Genomic DNA, 21,255 nt, shown 5'->3' with positions numbered 1-21,255 from the left:
ACAAAGAGCTACTAATGGATGTCTTAAAATAACTCAGAAAGCAGCTGTCTTTAAAAGCAGAATAAAATTATCCTGCTTTCCATATGAAAAGAATGTATTAAGCTGAAAAAAAATTCAAGCATAATACCTTTGGGAGATGAGGAGCCTACCTCCTTAGATATTTCAAGGGTTGTCAGGTCTCAGCAAATTATCTTAATCTGAATATTGTACAATTTTGGTTTTACAAGACATACCAAGAAGCAGCATATGCAATATCTGATTCAAAGAATGATGTTTCATATCAAATGGCTCCTTCTGAATCACAATATATGGTATTAACACTTCTTTTACTACTACAAATGTGGGAAATGCTCACACAATCACGTCTCCATTGATTGGTACCATATTAACAGTTGCCTCATTTTTACTGAGAATATTAATTCAGTTTATCAAATTCTCAGTGAATACAATTCTTTGAAGCAAAAGTATACTGATATCCTACAAAAGCTAAGGTACATGGCCAAGGAACCATGTTTTGCAAATTATTTTCATACTATTCAAGTACTCAATGATTTCCAATCAGTAATAGTACATAACTAGCCTATACACGCACCAGCTCAGATCTTCTGCAACTAAAAATGAAGAGTATTTCAAGTTACAATTACTCTGTCAAAAATATTCTCAAACTTTGATTTTTGTTTTTTGATTTTTAAAAAAATATTAATGGGGTTGTTTGTTTAGATTTGTTTTTTTTTTGGGGGGGGAGTTTTCTGCATAGTCTGTGTTTCCCATGAAATATTATCAAACAAATATAAATTGAATCATTAAGGGCAAAATGGTTCAAATAAACTGATGGGATTTCATTTTGCAACCACTATAATAAGGATTTTATTTAAATTTCCCATTGGAAGAGAAGAATTGAAACAGTCCCATACAGTGAATGCTTTCCTCTAACATGTTTTTTATTATTACTTTTAATTGAGAAAAAAAAATTGCAAAATAATTAAAAAAATATTTCCTGACTGCATTTTAATTGTAAGCTTTACAGTGAAGCATTATGGTGCTTTAAAAGCACAGGAGTCATTTAATGTGCAAGTGCACAGTCATCTGCAGTAACTTCAGCTTCTAAGCAGGCTGCTTAAACTCTCTTCTTCATCAGTGGAGATGAAGTTCATGCAACTTAAAATCAGTTGTGTGACTTAGATTAAAGAAGTTGTCCTGTAGATATGAATATTTCTCTTTGTTGACAATAGAGATCCTATAAGGACATCTAAACTTTAAATTAGGTAATACCCAATATGTACAGCATTAGGAGGGATATCAGTGCTCATGCCTTAAGGTCTTGATTCTTGAAAACATGTCTTTAAGATGAAAGGGTCTGTTGTAAGCATGAATTTTATTGAATCAAGATGGTATTTGTAAATAATGAAAGGAATTTCTTTAAGAATGGTCCTGAAATTTTAAGTAACTAAATCAGTTGAAAAATATGATTAGGACAAATTTTATGGGCTATTGCATTCAGTTGAGTCAATTTATAACCTGTGATTTTCATAAAAGATAATAATAAAATTTCACATACCAGGTCTGGGTTGGTTTTAATTGTTACTTCAGATGGCACTATATTTGCTGACAGAGGTAAAAGGGAAGCTAGTTTTGCTAAGCAGTTCATACTTTTAAGAGAAAGTTTCTAACTTTTTTACTTTATTACATTCACAGATTAAAATTCAATGAAAGAAAAATTATCTGATTTCAGCCTGAAATTTTTGAGGTAGCTGTCTTTCCTGTTTTGGTCCATGTGTAGATTCCATGGATTCTAGATCCTTAGCCTGATTACTGATGCTTCTGAGTACCTTTCAGTTAAATAAAACTACTTTCAAGTGACTGAACTTTATCAGACCTCAGAAAAGTCTCAGATTTTGATTACATTTTGGAAGAGACATTTTGTAATTTCTGATATTGTCCTACAAAATAATACATAGAGTTTCCAGATTTATCTTCAAGGTGCTTTCTTTTTCAGCAGTAATATTAAGAACATTTAGGGCACAATCAAAAAATTCTTGAAGTCTCTGCTGAAACTCCAGCTTATTTCAGCAATTTTACTCTTACTTGGTAATCGTTATAATGAACTCATAGATGTATATAGGGAAAAATATACAGAAATTAAACTTCTGGAATGATGTAATTGACTTAATTTATGTGCACAGTTTCCTCACCATGCTGGCTGTTTTGACATTCAAGATTCAAAAATTATAAAGAATATGCGTGTTGATTCATATAAAAATCAACCAAAATTTTGACATCTTTCTTCTTTCCTAGGCCTTAAGTACAACTTAAGGAGATCTGTAGACAATCATAGAATCATTTATGTTGGAAAAGACCTTTAAGATCATTGAACCCCACTATTATCATTACCAATTTCACCACCAAACCATGTCCCTGAGCGCCACATTTATGTGGCTTCGAAAGACCTCCAGGGATGGTGACTCAACCACTTTCCTTGGAAGCCTGTTCCAGTGTTTAACAATCCTTTCCATGAAAAAATTCTCCTAGTATCCAATCTTAGCCTCTGCTGGTGCGACCTGAGGTCCTTTCTTCTTCCCCTATCTTCTCATTGCTGGAGAGAAGACCCTGAGCCCCCCCTCGCCACACGTCCCTTCCAGTAGATGTCAGGAGCAATACGGCCACCCCTGACCCTCCTTTTCTCCAAACACTCCCAGCCCCCTCAGCTGCTCCTCTTCAGACCTAGGCCCCAGGCCCTTACCCTTCTTTGGACACAATCCAGCACCAACACAGTTCATCTATGTTTCTCTACTGGCTAAGGAAATACAAGTGAATTGAGGACTTGTGCAAAAGTAAACTAACCTTGGATGCAATTCAGCTCAAGATTATCACACCCACATGTATGTTTTTTGTCTGTACCTGTTTATATAGAAGCTGTGTCTTTATGGTGCTCAATACGTTCCTTTGGATGTGTCTGTTCCCTAGATAGAGGCATTTCTTCCTGTTCTCACCTAATCTTAACATGTTCCTTTATAAAGAGGCCGGTTTTCTGTGCATGTCTTGAATGCTCTATGAGGGGCCAGTTAAGACCCTAAGGAGCTAAAATAGTTAACTAAATTTGGTTACATTTATACCAAGGATCCTGTTGACTGTAATAAAAAAGCACTGGACTCACATATATGCAAGTAGCTTTATCTTAATATCATAGTCCAGAATATTCAAAATGCTCTTTTGAATGTGATACAAGGCTATTATTTTTTACAGTGAAGCTTTTTCCCCCCATATGTTGGAGTACTAGGTTGCACTATATGTACTTAACTACTTGAAAATAAATCATTTTTCATGTGTGGCAAATATATTTCAGGTGCATCTATTGGGCATTGCAATTTTGAGTTTGACCTTTGTGGATGGAAGCAAGATGAAAATGATGATTTCAACTGGCACCTCAGAACTAGCAGTACTGCAAAACTGGGCACTGGACCAGCTACTGATCATACACTGCAAGAGCCATCTGGTCATTATATTTTTATAAAGAGTTCATTTTTTCAGCTACCAGGACAGAAAGCTAGGATTTTTAGTCCTGTCTTAAGCAGAAAGAATAAAAACTGCAAGGTATGTGAGGGTGTGGTAGTAGCAGGAATGAAGAATTTGATTTCTAGATTGCACCAAGAGTGTACTCCTAAAATGATTAAAGATGATTACTGAAATAATTCTTGAGGAGAGAAAAAAAAAAAAACAACAACAAAAAACAAACAACCATCCTTTTGTAGAGAAGTCAGGATCAGATCTTATTTCATTTTAACCATAAGAAAAAAATGCATCTTGCTGCAGGAGAAGAGTTATTCTGCAAGTAAATGAGTACTCCATGAGATTCAGATGAAGCTGCCAGTAAATGCAGTGTCTGATTGACAATGTCTTATGCAACTCATCCAAAGTGAAAAACAACTATTTAATGGTTTTTGATTTTATGGAGAAAGCATATGTAAGTGCAGTAACAATTGGTTTTCAAGGAACTTAACTGCAAAAGGAAGGATGTGGAACAGAAGGCTTTGTTACCAGCTCTTCTCTAGAAAATGAAGAAGTGTAAGCCTTGATCTTCCAAAATATCACAGCACGTTGCAGTGACTTCAGCTTGAAAATTTCTTTGCAAACATGGAATAAAAAGTGTCCTAGTTTTCATACACCTTTTATAGTCTTTGCAAAAATATAATGTCCCAGAAACTTTAGCTATGCCTTATTTTGAAACTGCAAGTTTACCTTTATACATCTAATAAGTCTAATCCACATGTAATAGCCTACATCTAATAAGTAGGCCTCTCAAGAGGATAATTTTCTTTTTGTGATCACAGAATTATGCTCATCAAATGAAGGTGGTCTTAGACTGAAATAGTCCTCAACAGTTCATTGGCTATGCAGGTGACATCTCTGTGCAAAATGTCCAATCATGAGCCTCTAGTTTCATTTATCTCATACTATTCCTGAGGAATATTCCTGAGTAGTTTTTCTGTAACTTGGAAAGAGTTCTGCTTATGTTTGAGATTTCTAACCAGTTCATTTTACTAAAATACTTCTCTCTGAAAAGTCTACAAACTCTTTACAGATAAGAAAGTCAGGAAGTATTAAACATAAAGAGTTTGATTTATGATTCAAAAGAAAAGAATAATTATGATATTCAGTGGCAACATTTCATTTAGCCATTATAAAATTATCTTCAAAATTGGAATCATGTTAATTTTTATATTGCCTAAAATACATATACTAAAAAAAATCTGCTTACAGAAACATGGAGATCTCAACCTTCTGCTTCTAGCATTGTATTTATCAGTATCTCTTTCTCTGAATTACCTGGTTTCATGATCTAAAAATACTTCCACTTTTGGACTTCTATGAAGCAAAAAACATATGTAAAGAAATGCAGAATAACTGGGAATGATATGTTAACGTCTGTACTGCTACATATCACACATTAAATGCAATTAAGTGCTTGAAATGTAATTATGGGAAACTGTTGCTTTTATCACATAGAAAATTATTTACAAAAGCATGCAGATTTGTGCACCTTGTGCAGACCAAACTCTTGACATCCATATGTGGCCTGAAGCAGTCAGTCATATTTATATTTTACTTTTTGCAGGATTTGAGCATTTCTGAAACTTACGCATAGATAAATGTCCAAAGGAAGGAAAATTATTGGTATAGGAAATTGTATGAAGGGAAAAAATATGCTAAGATCTGAAACCTCATAAGATCAGAGAGTCCCCTGAAGTATTTTACTCCTTCCTATGGGTTATTTGAAAAGAAAATGCTTCATCACATTACAACAGATTTAGTATGGAGTCTTAGACCATGTCAAATAATTGGAAAATGAACTTTTACATCAATTGGATGAGTTTTATACATAGAAAGCAAATATAAATCAGTAACTATAAGGAGGTGTAGATGAATAAAAATATTTTGTCTGTATAGAAGACTTTTAGAAACAAAGTTGCACCTTCCAAAGGAATAGAAATCCAAGACTGAATTGGAAAGAACTGAGTGTGCAGTTAAATGTGAAGAATTTTCACGGTGATCTTTTTATGTATGCGTTTGGTCTTTTGCATTTAAACATTTCCTCATTTTTACTAAAAATAAATAAATCACTGTTTGTTAATCCAAGTACCTCTTATATATTTTAGGTTTCTTTTGGGTTATTTTTGCATATGTCCATGTAAATGTTTTGCTCCCATTATAGATAGGACTATTTTATAATTGCACATTCTATACCCTACATAAACACATTTTTAACCAGAAATTTTTCAGTAAACGGAAGTTGCTTCCTATATTGTAAATGACACTACTCCATTCCTCTGTTCCCTTAAAAAATATTTTAGTTCATTCACATTTAAATGCAAGAGTCATTCAAAGGGATGCAAGATCTGCTGCTGAATATTTTAATGTTTGAAGTTTGGCTTATGGAATAGTTAAAGAATTGCAAATAGTAAGTTGTTCTGTTGCCTTTTGATTAAATTATTTTTCAATGAGTAAAATTAATGACTACTCTGAATGCTATTAGTAATGCTCAGTTTAAGAATTAGAGTAAATACAATAGCAGAATTTGACTGAAGTCACCTGTTGCATACTTTATGCTCTTGTTTTTGCTTACAGATAATTTTCTATTATCATATGTATGGAGCTCACATTGGATCCTTGATTATCTACCAGAGAACTACATTGAAACATGAAAAAATTCTCCTTAATCTTACTGGAAACCAGGGAAATTTCTGGCAGCGCAAGGCACTGACTCTGTCTGGAGATGGAAACGAAGATTTTCAAGTTGTCTTTGAAGGGAGAGCTGGAGAAGGTCCCAAAGATGGCATAGCACTTGATGACCTCACGTTTTCCAGGGAGTGCTTCCCATCCCAAGAGTTTCTACCAGCAGAACCCACAAAGATACCTCCAACAGGTATGTTCCAGCTGTGGATAGTCTATGAAAGTCTGTCAAGAAGGAATAGCAGCATTATTTTCATTTCTTTGTCTCTCCTTCAAAAGAGAAATAGTGTACATATCTTGCAAAAGACATTCAGAAATTTCAACACTTTTAGGCAGCCCATGAAATTCTAATAAAATAATTTTATGAAATAGTTGTTTGGGTATTGAGTCAACTGTTGCAAATCTGCAAAACTTCTTGTCCAGCCATGTACACTTAGCCAATATCCTCCTTAATTCAGTAGGATTTATTTATCAAAAGTTGTAAAATAGAGTTGTTGTAGAATATAGAACTGGGTGGGATAGTTTGCAATATGGCCAGCAGGCTTAAATGCTTTTTGGCTGGTAGAATTGCTACCAGTACTGGTTAGGCCTCATATCCATCTTCTGCTTGTATGGTATGGTGCTAGCATCAGTGCAATTATTTACACCATCCTCACTTATTGCACTAGGGAAATAAAACTCAGAAAACATTTACCAGAAATTATACAGTTTGAATGGGGATGGATCCCAATAACCCCAAGGTAAGAGCTACTCATGAAAGCACTGCTGCTGTAGGTTAGCAGTATTTGCTTGGACACAAATGATGAAGGAGAGACTCTTTTTGACAGAACAGGACAAATCTTTTTCCTCCTTCCACATTTATCACAGAGCTACTGAAATGTAACCCCCTGAAGTGGAATTTAGGAGATGCATTTTGTTCCTGGGTCTACTACAAATTTCCTGCATGGCTGCAGAAAGTAATTTTATCTCACATCTCTGTCTTGCTGATCAATAAAACAAAGTTAATATTTCCCAGTGTCAAGGACTACAACGAGAATGGATCATTAATTTATGTGAGCAACTTTGCTTTGTTACTGCTGCTAATGAATAGCCTTCCCCTTTAGGATGTCATTAAGCACTGCTCAGGCACTGGGAAATAACACTGATGAGACTACATCAAACCCAAGAAATTGCACTGAACTTTGAGCACAAGATAAGCAGGAAAGATATAGGCAAAATTTTCCAGACACCTCTCTGATAAGATGCCAGTTCTAGTACTATTGGCTTCCTACTTTTGCCAAGCCAGTCATGGAAATTTATTGCAAATGATATTTGTATTTTGAAGTTCAGCTTTATATGAACGTTACCCCAGGAGGAACACTAGCCAAGCTTTCTGATTCTTTATTTTTGTTGTACTCAGACTCTATCCTCTTAATGGGAGATGCAAGTCCCTATGGCAATGTTAGAAGCTTTAAAAGCTTTGGTTTTGATGGTAAAGGATGTTCCAAAACACTTTTATGTTTTATAATAAAAAAGATACTAAAATCTCAGGAAAGAGCCTCCAGAGACTGATTTCTTGGTGTAGCTCATATAAGATGTACTCTGTGAACTTCAGAGGTTCACAACACTTTAAGGCAATGGTTCAAATTCCTCCTTAAAACAAACCATATTTTTTTATACTGACAAATTTTACTTGTCCAGGATAAGAGTTTACAAGACCCACTGAGGGGTTCAAATTACATCTGCTACTTAACAGTGGTATCTCTTTGCTTCACTGCCTGTAAGTGGGTCTGCTTCTGCCTATAGAAATGCTCTGAACTGTGGCAAAATGCATGGTGGATGTTGTGAAAAGTGCCCTATAATGCAATTTTTAAAAATAGAACCAGCTAAAATCGCCATGATGATCAGCTGCAAAAATCTGCAGCCCTAGACTTATCTGACTATTTGTAGAAACAAAGGAAAATTTAACCAAAAATAAAACACTTATATCCATTGATCAATTTTTTAAAAGTTTCTGAGGATGAAGAAGATCATGCAACAGTTTCCTTCTTGTTTCCAGCTTGGGAATATATTTGCTAAGAAAGTAAAATTATTTCTTCTTTAAGAGATAAACTCATCATTTATGAGATCTACTCTAATACAATTCCTTTTAAAATTTTTATTTCTCTAAGATAATATTTGTAATGCACATATCAAAGGAGATTCTTCTGAGCCTTATTGAGCCATATCACTGTGTGAGACAAAGTCTTTGCTTGTTATTTCTGTGCATAGAGTCATATGGCAGTGAATGCAGTGTAAAGATGAAATCAAATAGAATCATTAAATGTTCCCATCTGTGACACTGATTCAACATTCAGAAGAATTTTTCCCTGATTCTATATATACACCTTGAAATTCTGCACATTAAAAAAATATATTCTGAGGTGGCTGTTTCTTTTAGCCAAACATGCAGTAATGTTTAAAGGCAGGAAGTGAACACTGGACAGCTAGAAAAAATAATTTTGAAACCTTGCATTGTAATTTCCTGTAAACTACAGGATACTGTAGATTGTTCTCAATATGCTGCTTAGCAACAACAATGCTGAACTGCAAAGCCACTGAGAGACACTTAAATTGCTGGGTCTGAGAAACAATAAACATCATTTTAGGCTGGCCCTTATTGAATTTTCATTGTATGAACATTAGTTTTTGCTCCTGTGTCACAATGGTATTGTGTGGAGGAAAATGCAAGGACAATTCTGTTTTAACAATGTTATTTGTGCCTGTTGCTGTGTCTGTGCAGTGTGGTAAGATTTTTGAGTTAGGTTTTGCCTTGTGTAAAAAGCTGCCTGCATCCACATCAGCCCAGGAAGAGACCCTGGCCACACTGAACCTTGTGAAAGTTGCAGTTGTTTCTGTATTTGGTTTGTCTGGCAAGGTTTTGGTGGCCATGAGCTACAGGGGTGACTTTTGTGAGAAGGTGCCAGAAGTTTCCCTCATGTCCAGCAGAACCAATTCCAGCTGGCACCAGGATGGGCCCAGCAGGACAGGGCTGAGCCCACCAGTGATGGTGGCTGCAGCCCCATTATAACAGATTTAAGAAAGGGAGAAGTTTTTGCACAAAAGCAATTGCAGCCAGAGAGATGAGTGAGAATATGCAAGAGAAGGAGCTTTTCTGGCACCAAGGTAAGGGAAAAAGGAGCAGGAGATTCCCCTGCAGCCTGTGGTAAATACCATGGTGAGTTAGGCTGCCTGATGGAAGCCATGGAGGTTAATGGTGAATAGCTATCTATTAATAATATTTTATACTTACAGTTGTTTACAAAAGAGACATCATGGATTTGACAATAATTTCCATGATCTCTAAACTTGGTTTTCCTATCTTGTTTCTATCCATTCCCTCCTGCAGTGTTGTTACTGACTATAAAATTGCAGATCCCTCCATCAGAGTTTCTGCTCATGTCTCCTTCCATTCTCCTGGGAATACAACAGCTGCCAAGGGCTGCCTGATCAGATTAGCAGGCTACAATACAGAAAAGTTATTCCAGACACTATGGAACTGGTATCTGCTGACTGCAGTTTTGTAGAGAAGACAGTTATTTTCAGCAAATTAAAAGCAATTCACCGAAGTGTGGAACATGCCTTTGAGAACATTGAGAACATAGGAATATTAACAGAGAATCACATCAAGGTCCATTTCACTTGATATCCTCTCTACTGTTGTCAGTGAGATGCTGAATATATATGATACTTCCTCTTAATGTTCCCAATATTTCCTTTCTAGATGACCTTACAAACCAAATGTGGTTTTGGACATGTAGCAAACCTTAATGTATTTGCTTCTGTATAGAGCCTAGTTTCCCTAGAAGCACATTCAGAAGTATAGCCCTCTTCTCATTTTTTGGAGCATGTTGTACTGTTCTGCCACTTGCAGAGAAAGTGACTCTGTTTTTACCCTCTTTTTACCGAAAATGGTGAACAGCCAAACACCTCTACTCCATATTGATCTCTATGCAATCATCCTTAAGCAACATTATACACTGAAGGAGTTTCAACTTATTTCTTACATGGAAACTATTCCTTATGTTTTCCTGTTTCTGACTTAAAAAAAAAAAAAAATCCACTATACTCTTTTGGGATTGTAAAATCAGGTCTGTGCAGAGCATTTAGCAAATGCATGACCAGTGGAATGGTACTGTAACAAAATGGTTATTTTCTCTTTTCTCTCTTTCCTGATAAATCCTAAAACCTTTATTGTTTTGTCCTTTTTGAACATTGGCTTTTGTGTTTCTGGAACTGTTTCTGTACTTTGCTGTGTCACTCTTTAGGAGTGGTAGTGATAGGATTCCAGAACCTGTGAAAGATGGACTGTGTTATTCTGTGTAAGTCAATAACATCACATTTCATTTCCAGTCACTCAAGGTACAATTAATTTGCTAAATTGTGACTGTTTATCTCCATTATAGTTGTATAAAATAACTGATTCACCTGTGGGGGTGGATGTTACCGGGATTGTAAGATAGTGAATGTCTTGCCATGGCAACTAATGTCAAAAATGTTTTTTAGTTCATAACTAGCACTGGGGACAGTCCCAACACAATGGGACTTAATAGGGACAGTCCCATTAAGTCCCACTGTGTTCACTTTCACAAAAAACTTGTCCTATTATTCATAGTTAGTCCTAGCTTATATCACCCTGAATACCTTCATATCACTAGAAAATTTTCTTAACTCATAACTCATGCACTTCCTTTGTCTTTTAAAAGTAAACGATAAAGAATACAGTCGTGATGTTTCTCTGTTCTTTCTTTAGGATTTTTTTGTTTTAGTTGATGGGTTTTGTTTTTTGTTGTTTTTTTTTTTTTTTCCATACTGATTTTTAAATCTTTTAGTACAAATTTCTCCTTCGCAAAAAAAAAAAAAAAAAAAAAAAAAAAAATAGAATTTATAGAATTTGGTCAGCAACATAATTAAAATAAATATATGCAAAAGTAATAGAATAACCAGGAAATCAGATTTGTTAAAAATATTTTCATTTGAAATATAGCTAAAAACTCTAGAGTATACTCTAAAGGCCAAAGGATATTACCTATATTACTCTTTGGCAGTTACAATTAGATCTATAAAAGTTTACAGACACATAAATAGAAATAACTTTGGCAGTTTTTGTAACTTATATATAATTACAAGAATAATAAAATTTTATGCTTCAGTGCATAATGTGATCTACTGAAAAGAGGAAAAAAATCTCTCTATGCAGAACTAATCAAATAACAAAGCATTTATAGCTTCATTTAAAACAGCCAGCATTGACAATTGACTGAAAGAACAGGATGTGAAATGAATAAAGTAGTATTTCTAAAGCATTTTAAAACCAGTTCTGGGAAGAGAAAGAAATAAAAACAAACCCGAAACCAAATAAAAATAAACAAATTAGCCCTGAAACAGCAACAAAATCTTAACAAAAACAAATCAACCAATTAAACAAGGACTCCCAACAAAAAATCCCAAACAAAAACAAGCATATAAAGAGGACTCAACATTTCTTTTGGAAGGCTGAATCTGTGCCTTAATTACATACAGGAGATTGTGAAGTTTTATTTATTTTCAGATATATCTAGAATGAAGTTCCACGCAAGAAGCAACTTTCATTATACAATAATACAAAATGTTTATCATTATGGTATTTTAAAACCAAGAAACCAACATGTTTAATTTTTTCTCTCTCCTCTCTGGTGCATTATACAATGCCTTCCATATTTTTCAGAAAAATGGTGGAAATATTGTAGAATATGTAGATTGGTCTAGGAGCTTGGTATAAAGCTACTACATTTGAATATGAAGTAGTCATGACTACAGGTAACTTGATTTCAATTTCTACATATATTGTTCACCTGTTATTACAAACATTTTCCTTTTTATTGACTGTGAAGGAGAAAAATATATAGCTGAGATTTTGGTGGTGCATTTTGTAATTCTGTTGAGCTTTCTCCAATTAAATTCTAAATCTGTGTAACTTTACACAGATTGTACACTAATCACTGAACTTTATCAATTTAACTGGAAATATCTTGCACCACTTTTTTAATTCTACAGTTTCTTCTGATTCTTTTTGCTTGTTTGTACCTTGGACTCTAATCTATCTCCTTTTATTCGAGCTCTAAACTTACTAGATTGTATAATGGTTTGAAAGCAATGTGCCTATTTGCTAAACCAAAAAAGAAATTCACATCTATTTTTACTGGCCTAATTAGGAAATTTAGAATGGGTTGTAATTTTAAGGGAGTTAAAATATTTTTCCACTATTCTGTGGGGATTTAAGATACATTTCAGTCCCTAACCAACTACAGCATTTGAACAAACAGTAAAGTACAGATAATTTGAAGGCATTTCCCTTTATTATAATTTTATGCCAAAGATCAATTTTTTTCCCCTAGTTATTCTCAGACAGAGTAGTGAAATTAAAGCCCAGAGATTCTTTGGATCAGTCAGATGTGAAGAGAGCCTGAACTGGGCCCATTACTGACTACAGCTCTAGAAACTGGCAGACAGAATGTGATTAATGTCATCTCAGAACATGATTAATGTCATCTAAGGTCCTTGGAGGTAGGGCATTGTCAGCCTTTGTTTTTCTGTTTTACAAAACTGTTTAACATCTTCAAAACTTTCATTAGCTTTTGGGTCTCCACAGACTTGTTTCTGAGAAAGAGGTCCCAGAGCAGGCATCCAAATAAGTGTAAGCTCAGGAGAAAAGAATTTCAGTGCTGGCAGTTTGATGACAGTCTCTGAGCAGCAGGTAAGGCAGGTGTTTATATCTACATTCCTAGTATGAGCTGGTAATTCCTTTAGGCAATGAGTAGCTGGAGTTTGGGAATAGCTTTTGTAACCAAATTGCTACAAAATTGTAAGAGGAATTTCTGTTACTATATTTATAAAGAACCCTCTTAAAGAGCCTTTCTCTTTCATTTCTCTCTACGGTGAGAACTAAGTAAAATCTGAGCTTTCTCAGGACCACCAGTGTTACTGTCATTGTTAGCTCTCATTATTACACATTTCTCCATGTGTTACATATCCCAGATTCAGAGCTGGCCTTTCCTTGGGTGAAATGAGAACATGAAAGCTGTAACTGTGCTCTGTATTCCAAGAATTAGATAAAAAGTTGCTCTTACTTGTCTGTAATGACTTTTCTTTTTCTCACATATCTAAAAGCAGAGAAATGATGTCACAGTACAGACGAGTCCTAGAAATATAGGATGTTTCTACTATTACGTCTTGCAGCAGCAAAAACAATCTGACAAAAAAGTTATATCTCACAGAATCTAGTCCTTTTTTATCTTCAGTCCAATACACATTTACTGGGCATTTTAATTTTCTAGATGTCCTGGAACAAAATTTCTGTATGTGGATTAGACTGAAGACAAGTGTGGTTCTTTATTCTCCTTCTCTGACTGTAAGAAACAAGATCTAACTCAAGTGCTTTTTAAGTACATGCTTATCAATAGTCACTTTGGACTGCATTTTACATTACTAGTTAGGAATTTACATTTTCAATGTGATGTACTGTAGACAAAGGAAAACATTATTTTGAGCAAGATGTTTGTAACCTTTAATTGAAAGTTTAGTTTATACTTTGTGATTTACACAATGAAAGATTTCAGGCAACTCACTGCACAGCTTCATTTTCATTCTCTGATTTTTTTGTTCTGAAATTTTTCAACAGAATATGACTTTCAAATAAAACGCTATTTTAATTTTGCAAGGTACCTAACTATCCCAAGATGTGCCTGGATGCTATTTAACGTCAGGATTAACAAAGTTAAAACAAAAATACAAGGTATAAAGACTGTTAACTGTCAAAATTTATTAAGCATTCTTGCCTGTGGAAGGACCACAATTGTTTTTTGCTCTAAGTCAGATCAGCCCCTTGGTCCACCATCCATGTTAAAGACAAGAGATAATGAATGTGTTAAACACCTCTGCCTTGTCTCTGTCCCTGTTTGTGAGGAGACCATGCTCATCCTGTAGTGGGTCAATTGCCATTAATATATTTGAAAAAACTCCTTTTATTGTGCCCCACAGCTCTGCACAGCTGAGCTTTTGCCACACAGTTTTTTTTTTTCCTACAGTGGAAAGCAGCATATCTGTGTTTCCCCCATATCACCTGCCCTTGCTGCTGCTGGCCATACACCTTCTTTTGCCCTTTTTCCTAGGGATGATTCCTGTTCCACCAAGATGGCCTTCTGCCTCACTTGCTTGAGCTCTGACATTTGAGAATTGCCTGCTTCTGTGTCTTTATTAGGAGATGATGTTTAAAAAGTGACCAGCACTGATGGACCCCAGCATTTGTAAAAACATTTTCCCAGGCAACATTAATAACTAATTCCGTGAGCAGTCTGAGGTCTGCTCTCCTCAGGTCCAGAGTTGAGGCTTTGGCATTTCTCCTGTCAGCAATATCCACTTTTCTCATGAGATCCACTCTGATGACAAGCAGTATGTCAAGGAAATTGTCAAAGCTTCAAAAGAAGATTGTGTAAGAAATTACTCAGCTTCTATTGGACTTAGAGATGAAGGTTTGGGCTAGGTAAATATGAGGGGTTTAGGTAGTGTTGTTCTCTGGGTTTCAGGACTGTTGGTACTTTTCTCTGTATTTCCCTTAGCTTCCTTTCCAAGCAGAGGAAAGCTGAATGGCAGAGCTTACATGGTAAACTCTGTGGAAATCCTGTGAAGTGGCATCAAGCAATTTCATCAGGTCTGTTTTTCTAGCCATGAACTGTTCTGTTCTTTCCATGTTCAGTCACTTGCTGTAGCAGATGTGTTAGTACTTACTTACCTCCTGGTAAACATGAACACATGCTGAATGATGGTGCAGTTAATAAAGTTATTAATGCTTTCAGGAATAAATGACTGTACTGGACTGGATTAACATTAAGTGAGAAGAATAAAAAAAAAATTGTCTTAATTGTTTATCCTGGCTGGAAAAAAGATAAGGAACAGAATTCCTTAATGGCACTAGGGGACATAACAGTGCCAAGAGTAATCCTTGTTGCTTTCAGAACCTCATCTCAAAGCACTTTTGCTGACTTTATGGATAAAATTTTAGTCTTTTTCTGTCAGTGTCTGAGAACAAACATGTAACTCAGAGGAAGGGAAAAGGTGAACATATTTGAAGCTACATTTCTACCAGATACTGTGTGATTAAGGAGTTTGTTGATATCTTTCTCCTCCATCAAGAACAAGGTATTTATCATTTTCCTGTTGACCTCTTCAGTGGAGGCTTAAATGTGTGCAGAAGGCTTCTCAAGACATCAATGAAATCTTTTAATCATCACGTACTCTTCAGATGAAGGTGGTAAATACAGTAATCCTGAAATTTATTCCTGTGGAATGACAGATGAGGATTCGTAGGGGTCATGACATTCAATTTAATCAGTTTTGGGCAGTTTTCGTTTCTCCTACACCTGACCCTTACTCACATACATCTGAAAATTTTAAATATAACTGTGTTTGTGTTGTAATTTGCCATACAAATTCTGAGCAAATTATGTTTCTTGTGGCTCTTTCTCGCTTTAATCCCATCTGTACACTAGTGGGAATTCTCCAGAACAATTTGTAGTTTAAATTTGTATTGTTGAATATTACTACTGATTTAATGCAAGAGGTTGACATTCATAAATAGTAGAAATCCCCAGCTGATAATAGATGTATTTTTTTGTTATCTTCCCCTTTGAATATTGAAGAGGTATATGTCAAATTAAGGATGTGACTGGACCACCTCATAGTGTCTTACATGTTGAAGAAAATGCAATTTTCTGGAAAACATCTGAGGTCTTGTGGACATATAATAGAAAGACTTTTTTATTGCTTATTGTATGTGTTTTTTGCATGCCTTTATTTGACAGAGAAAGGTTTCTCAACATACTTTTGTTCATACTTTTAGTTCTGGAACCAATATTTCTCAGGTTTTGGGACTCCATTTACACTGTCTTCTCACCAAGGTTAAATCAGGCCAGGACAGTGTCCTCTGGTCTCAGAGTCAGGCCTGTGACTAAATTAGAACTGGTTGCTCAGGCTTTGAGTAGGATTTGAGGGAAGTGCTTTCCACCTGTCACATTTACTGAGCAGCTCTGGCAAGTTGCACAAAGGTGATTTATCACTGCACTGCAGCTTCACCTCCCACGATATGCTTTGGGCAACAGCTTGGGGTGTGGTGGAGAATATGGAATAATCACATATTCCAGTGCAGCCAGCGAAGATCTCACCCACTTCAGATTCAGTTATAACATCATAAAATGCTTTTAGTTCACTGTTTAACCAACTTTTCATTGATCTCCTTGTAGAAATTCCCTTCTGACATACCTCAGCTATCCAGAGTTTGTGCAACCCATTTCTCGTGTTCAAAATGTTCTGATTTAGCCATACTTTTGAATCTGGAGATTCAATCTCCAGAGTTTTCTCTCATCAGAAATGCTGCCAGTGAAACCACTGACCAGAGCCTGCCCATGGCACCAGGAAATGCAGATGCCATGCCTTTTCCACCCGCCAAACAATCAGATAGCAGTTGGACCATTAAAGCAGAGTCACAGCTAAACCATTTTGGGCTCTAAGGTAGAGATGTCACCAGTTATGCACCAGTCCAGGCTCTCATAAAAGCACTGTTACACTGATCTGCTTCAGGCAAGATGCCAGTCTATAGTTGTATTGCATTTCACATGAGCTTCAAGTTGTATTTCTAGAGGATATGCAGCAAATTTTTGACATATTTTCAGGACTTTGGATCTGATACCTAAGGAATATTTATTTTTCTCTGTCTTTACTAAGGAATTCAGGCACTAAATAGATTTATGTATGTGGCTCATGTATTTGAGCCAGAACATGTCAACCCAAAATTTTGTACAATATAATTTTTTCTTAATTTTTGCTCAGAGTAGACTTAGGAGTGTGAGTTAGGCTTTTCAGTTGGGTTAGTATTTAGTCTTTCTCACTATAGTAGAAGCATGTTATGAATATTATTGTTTCTGGAAAAGCTTTGCATAAAAACTAGAGATAAATTCCTTTTCTCTTAGTATTTCCAAGTCCACCCTCAAGAAGATAGGTTATAAATTTCAACATGGCTTTGGAAAGGGAAGACTGTATAAAAGAACTGATGTATCAATGTACACACTGTTAAGTGTGTGTCCTCTTACAACAGTTTTTGTTGCTTGTCCTTTTCTTCATTTTGGAGACATAGACCTCCTGATTAGCACTGGAATAACAATATTAACATAGACTGTATATCTTATTTCAGTTTTCTGGCAACGAGCAAACCAGTCAATTCTACTGCAATGTATCTTTCAATGAATCCAGGCCTAGGTCTCTTCTTATTCAGTATGGAGATTTAACACCTAATTAAAAATTTTCTTTCAAGTTCCCCTACTAGCATGTTATAGAATAAATAGGTGTATAATTACTCAAACAACATGGAAAGTATGCACTATTTATATTACTAAAGATATTAGTATGCCAGCACTGTAAGAATGGGGGAGTTAAAAAGACATTGTGCCTCCTCTAATCAAAACCTGCTCTTTTCATTTCTTGTGAATGCACATTCACATGCATCTAAGCAATTCAAACTGAATCATTTGATCTTTATAACATTGTTTTTAGCATTGCCCTTCTTATAGTATATGCAGTAAACTCAGTATGAAGAGGGACTGAGTAGCCCCTCTTGCCTTCAGGTCAGAATTTCTGGTAACCTTAAATAAAGCAAAGCACCAGGTTATGACCCATTGAATGTGTCACAGATTGGGTATGTCTTAAATCGTATTGAGTGACTGATAAAAACCAATACTTTTAAAATAACGAAATACCAACAAACAAAAAAAAAGATTCCTCAGTGGTCTGTCCTGGACAGAGACAATAATATTGAACAGCAACAGTTTCTTCTAAAATTCCCTCTTGCAAATGAACTAAAGCTGTTGTTTTTCTAACTTTCAGTTGTTCAGAATGCAAATCAATACGTCAAAGTACTTGCAAGGCTTACAGAACCAAATGTTTGCACTCAATTCCAGAAAATAAAGCTTTTTTCCTTAAAAAAAAAGCTGATACACTATAATGTTTTTTTAAATCATTCTTTTCCCCAACATCAGAAAGTCTTTAAAAATTCTTTTAATTTTAAAGCTTTGCTTTTGAAATGAGATGCATTTTTCACATTCCTGCATTGACAAGTCAGTATTATCAAGCATCATCAACACTGATGAAAACATTTTCTCTGTGTTCTTGGGTTATAGTAGTAAACATTTTCTCTGTGTTCTTGGGTTATAGTAGTGAGATACTAGAGGAAAGATGTTCTTGCTAACAAATTATTTTTTTGGGGACACATAGATTTCAGTCATACAGTATTGTCAGCTCAGAGCAAGAAGGATAATGGAGTAATTTTTACAGGGAAAAACTCAGAGATCTAAATTATCCAGAGAGCCCCTATCCCTGGGATGTCACAATCTTAGTCTGCTGATTAATTACTCTGGCCTCTATACCAGACTATGGTTCTACAGGAGCTCTGGCTTTGATTTAGAAGAAGGCATGATTCTAATCATGTGAATGTAAATAAAATCTGAAAATATTTTGATGCAGCTCTAGATTTTCACACCTATTGATGAGTTATTCCAATAACCCATTTTTACAATTCTAATTGTAAACGATCTTATTCATTTGGTTTGGTTTTGGTTTGGAAAATATCCATGCTTATGTTATTAAATATAATAAGTTTAAGAAGGTTAACATTTTATTAAATTTAAACCTTAAAATAATCCAAAGTAGAACATCATCTGGCCACTTTAGGAAAGGATAACAAAAATATTTTTATAAATACATTAATAGCAAAATGAGTGGCAAGAAAAACCTCCATTCATTATTGGATGCAGCGGGGAATATGAGGAAAAAATGAGGAAAAGTCTGAGTACTTGAGACCTTCTTTGCCTCAGTTTTCAACAATAAGACAGGCTGTCCTCAAGAAAAAGTTATTTTCTCTCTTGATGTTTGCAGGTAAATTTCTTTTTTTTCAGAGTACATTTAAGAAAATCACCCTTATAAAATAAGGAGATTAATCCTTCTCCTAAAACCTGTTTAAAAATATAAATGTTTTACCTGTTGATTTTGCTCAGGGTATATAAACAAGGGGATTACAAACTGATGCAGCTGTTTTCCTCTGCTGTATAAATCCTCCTCAATTCAAGGATTAATTATCTGAAGGATACATATAATGATAAGATAAAAGATATTTATCTGAAAAGACCTCGAAGGATCTACTGTAGCCTAGTGTATCTATGCAGTTACCACACAGGACAAAAAGTCTACCCACAAATAATCTTCAAGAAACACTGATTGTAGAAAAGGTTTGCTGAACCTTGTTAAGGAGAAGTTCCTCTCAATTAATTACCTCTCATACCCACAGGAATCTATGTAACAAAGTGTTTGAACAACTAAGATTAAGAAAAGTAGGGAAGAAAGAAAGCTCTAAAAAATATTCCTTTTCCTGTAGGTTTGGGGTTATTTTCTAGGAGGAGGGAAGCTTATTTGTTTATTTGTTTGTTTGGTGGAGTTTTTTTTTCCCCCACAGTTTTAAAGCCTTAGAAATGTCATTTAAAGAGAAGCAATACTATGGAAGTACATCCAGAAGCAAGTCACGTTACAGACTCAGGCAGTGTAATATCATTCATTACACATGCTTGGAAAGATTCATTCATGCCAGGATTCGAGACGGATTTTTTTGTTTTTCCTCAGGAAACAAAGACTTCCACTTTTCAACTCTGCTTTTTTTTTTTTTTAACCTCAGATTGGAAACAATGCTACAAAGGGACCTCAAGATTCAATAGTTATTGAAATTATTGATCAATGAACCTCAAGGGAAAATATTTCAAGGCATGAACTGCATCCTGAAAATTAAGTTCCTAGTTTGCTGACAAAATAAATGTTTTGCTAAATTCTTACTGCAAGAACTTAAAAGAAGGGTAGGATTATAATAACCAGCTCCTAAAAATATGTCACTTAAATTAGGCAGAAATTTTATAATCAATCTCTGTCAGCCTTTGGGATACAAGAGATATGACTGAAATTCTGAAGAAGATTGATAGAAGTTTCTGATGGACACTGCCTGATTCATCAATACTATTGCACCATTCTTTTGATCAGGACTGTTTTCAGAGATTGTGCACTAATAAAATTCTCACTGATTTTTTAAACTTTTAGCTTTGAACTTCAAACAATTCTTTTTCTTCTGGTCAGAGATCACCCATTTTTCTTGTCTCCAGATTTGGAGATTTTTGCCTGATGTTCTTGACTTTCAAAGTCAGTATCAGACTTTTATTTTTAATTGCTTCTTTTTGATCAGGAATTTTTCCTCCTTTCTCTGAGTAATTGTTAAAAGCCAAATAGTATACAATCTTTTGGTGCGAACCTGATACATGTTTTTATGTTTCTAAGAAGTCAGGAATTAAAAATTAATATTTTCCCTGGAAATCTTGCTACATATTTCTATCATATTCCAATATGTATTTGAATTTTAAATTTATTTTAGTAAGAATTGCATAAGGAGGATTTTAACTTGAAGAGCAGTGGTTAACACTTGTTTTCTTTAGCTGATATCTAGAAATAAAGTGACTTGTTTTCACTTTAACCAAAACCTGCAGCAAACGGTTCTAATATTTTTTTTTCACTTTGGAGCATTTGTAATTTAGAGACTGGTTGAAACAAATGGGATGGAGGTTACCAACATGACAGCTGAATACCCCATCTCTTATCCTCTTTTTACTAATAAATCTGGGGTTTGGACCTCTTAATAAAATTCAGCCTTATGTGAAAGTCATTTATCTCCTTTGAATGAATACAGTGGTAATGGATACAAGGTTTTAGCACCATGTGATTTTCAGTATCAATTAACTCAGATTCTCTCTATACTTGTGCAACTGTTAGACATGTACATATTCTAATTTTGTCTGTTGAGCTCATATAGTCATACTCTTATTTTACAGTAAAATTATTCTTGTTCATTTATTTCTGGCACAGCAGAATGTACGAGGTAAATGGGAAGAGGTC

At 35.0% G+C, this 21,255-nt stretch overlaps 1 protein-coding gene across 2 annotated transcripts in view; it reads left to right on the top strand.

Annotated features, from left to right (window-relative positions):
- MALRD1 (MAM and LDL receptor class A domain containing 1) overlaps nt 1-21,255 on the top strand; it is a 235,211-nt gene that overhangs the window by 96,170 nt on the left and 117,786 nt on the right. For both annotated transcript variants that reach the window (XM_064408462.1, XM_064408463.1), the window contains exons 25-26: nt 3,344-3,591; nt 6,124-6,421. In XM_064408462.1, coding sequence (XP_064264532.1) covers nt 3,344-3,591; nt 6,124-6,421 — 546 coding nt within the window. The remainder of the gene's footprint in view (nt 1-3,343; nt 3,592-6,123; nt 6,422-21,255) is intronic.

Source organism: Passer domesticus, chromosome 1, assembly GCF_036417665.1.
Source record: "Passer domesticus isolate bPasDom1 chromosome 1, bPasDom1.hap1, whole genome shotgun sequence".
Lineage (NCBI taxonomy): Eukaryota > Metazoa > Chordata > Aves > Passeriformes > Passeridae > Passer > Passer domesticus.
The sequence above is the reverse complement of the archived record's forward strand: the minus strand, read 5'-3'. Positions and strand labels throughout refer to the sequence as shown.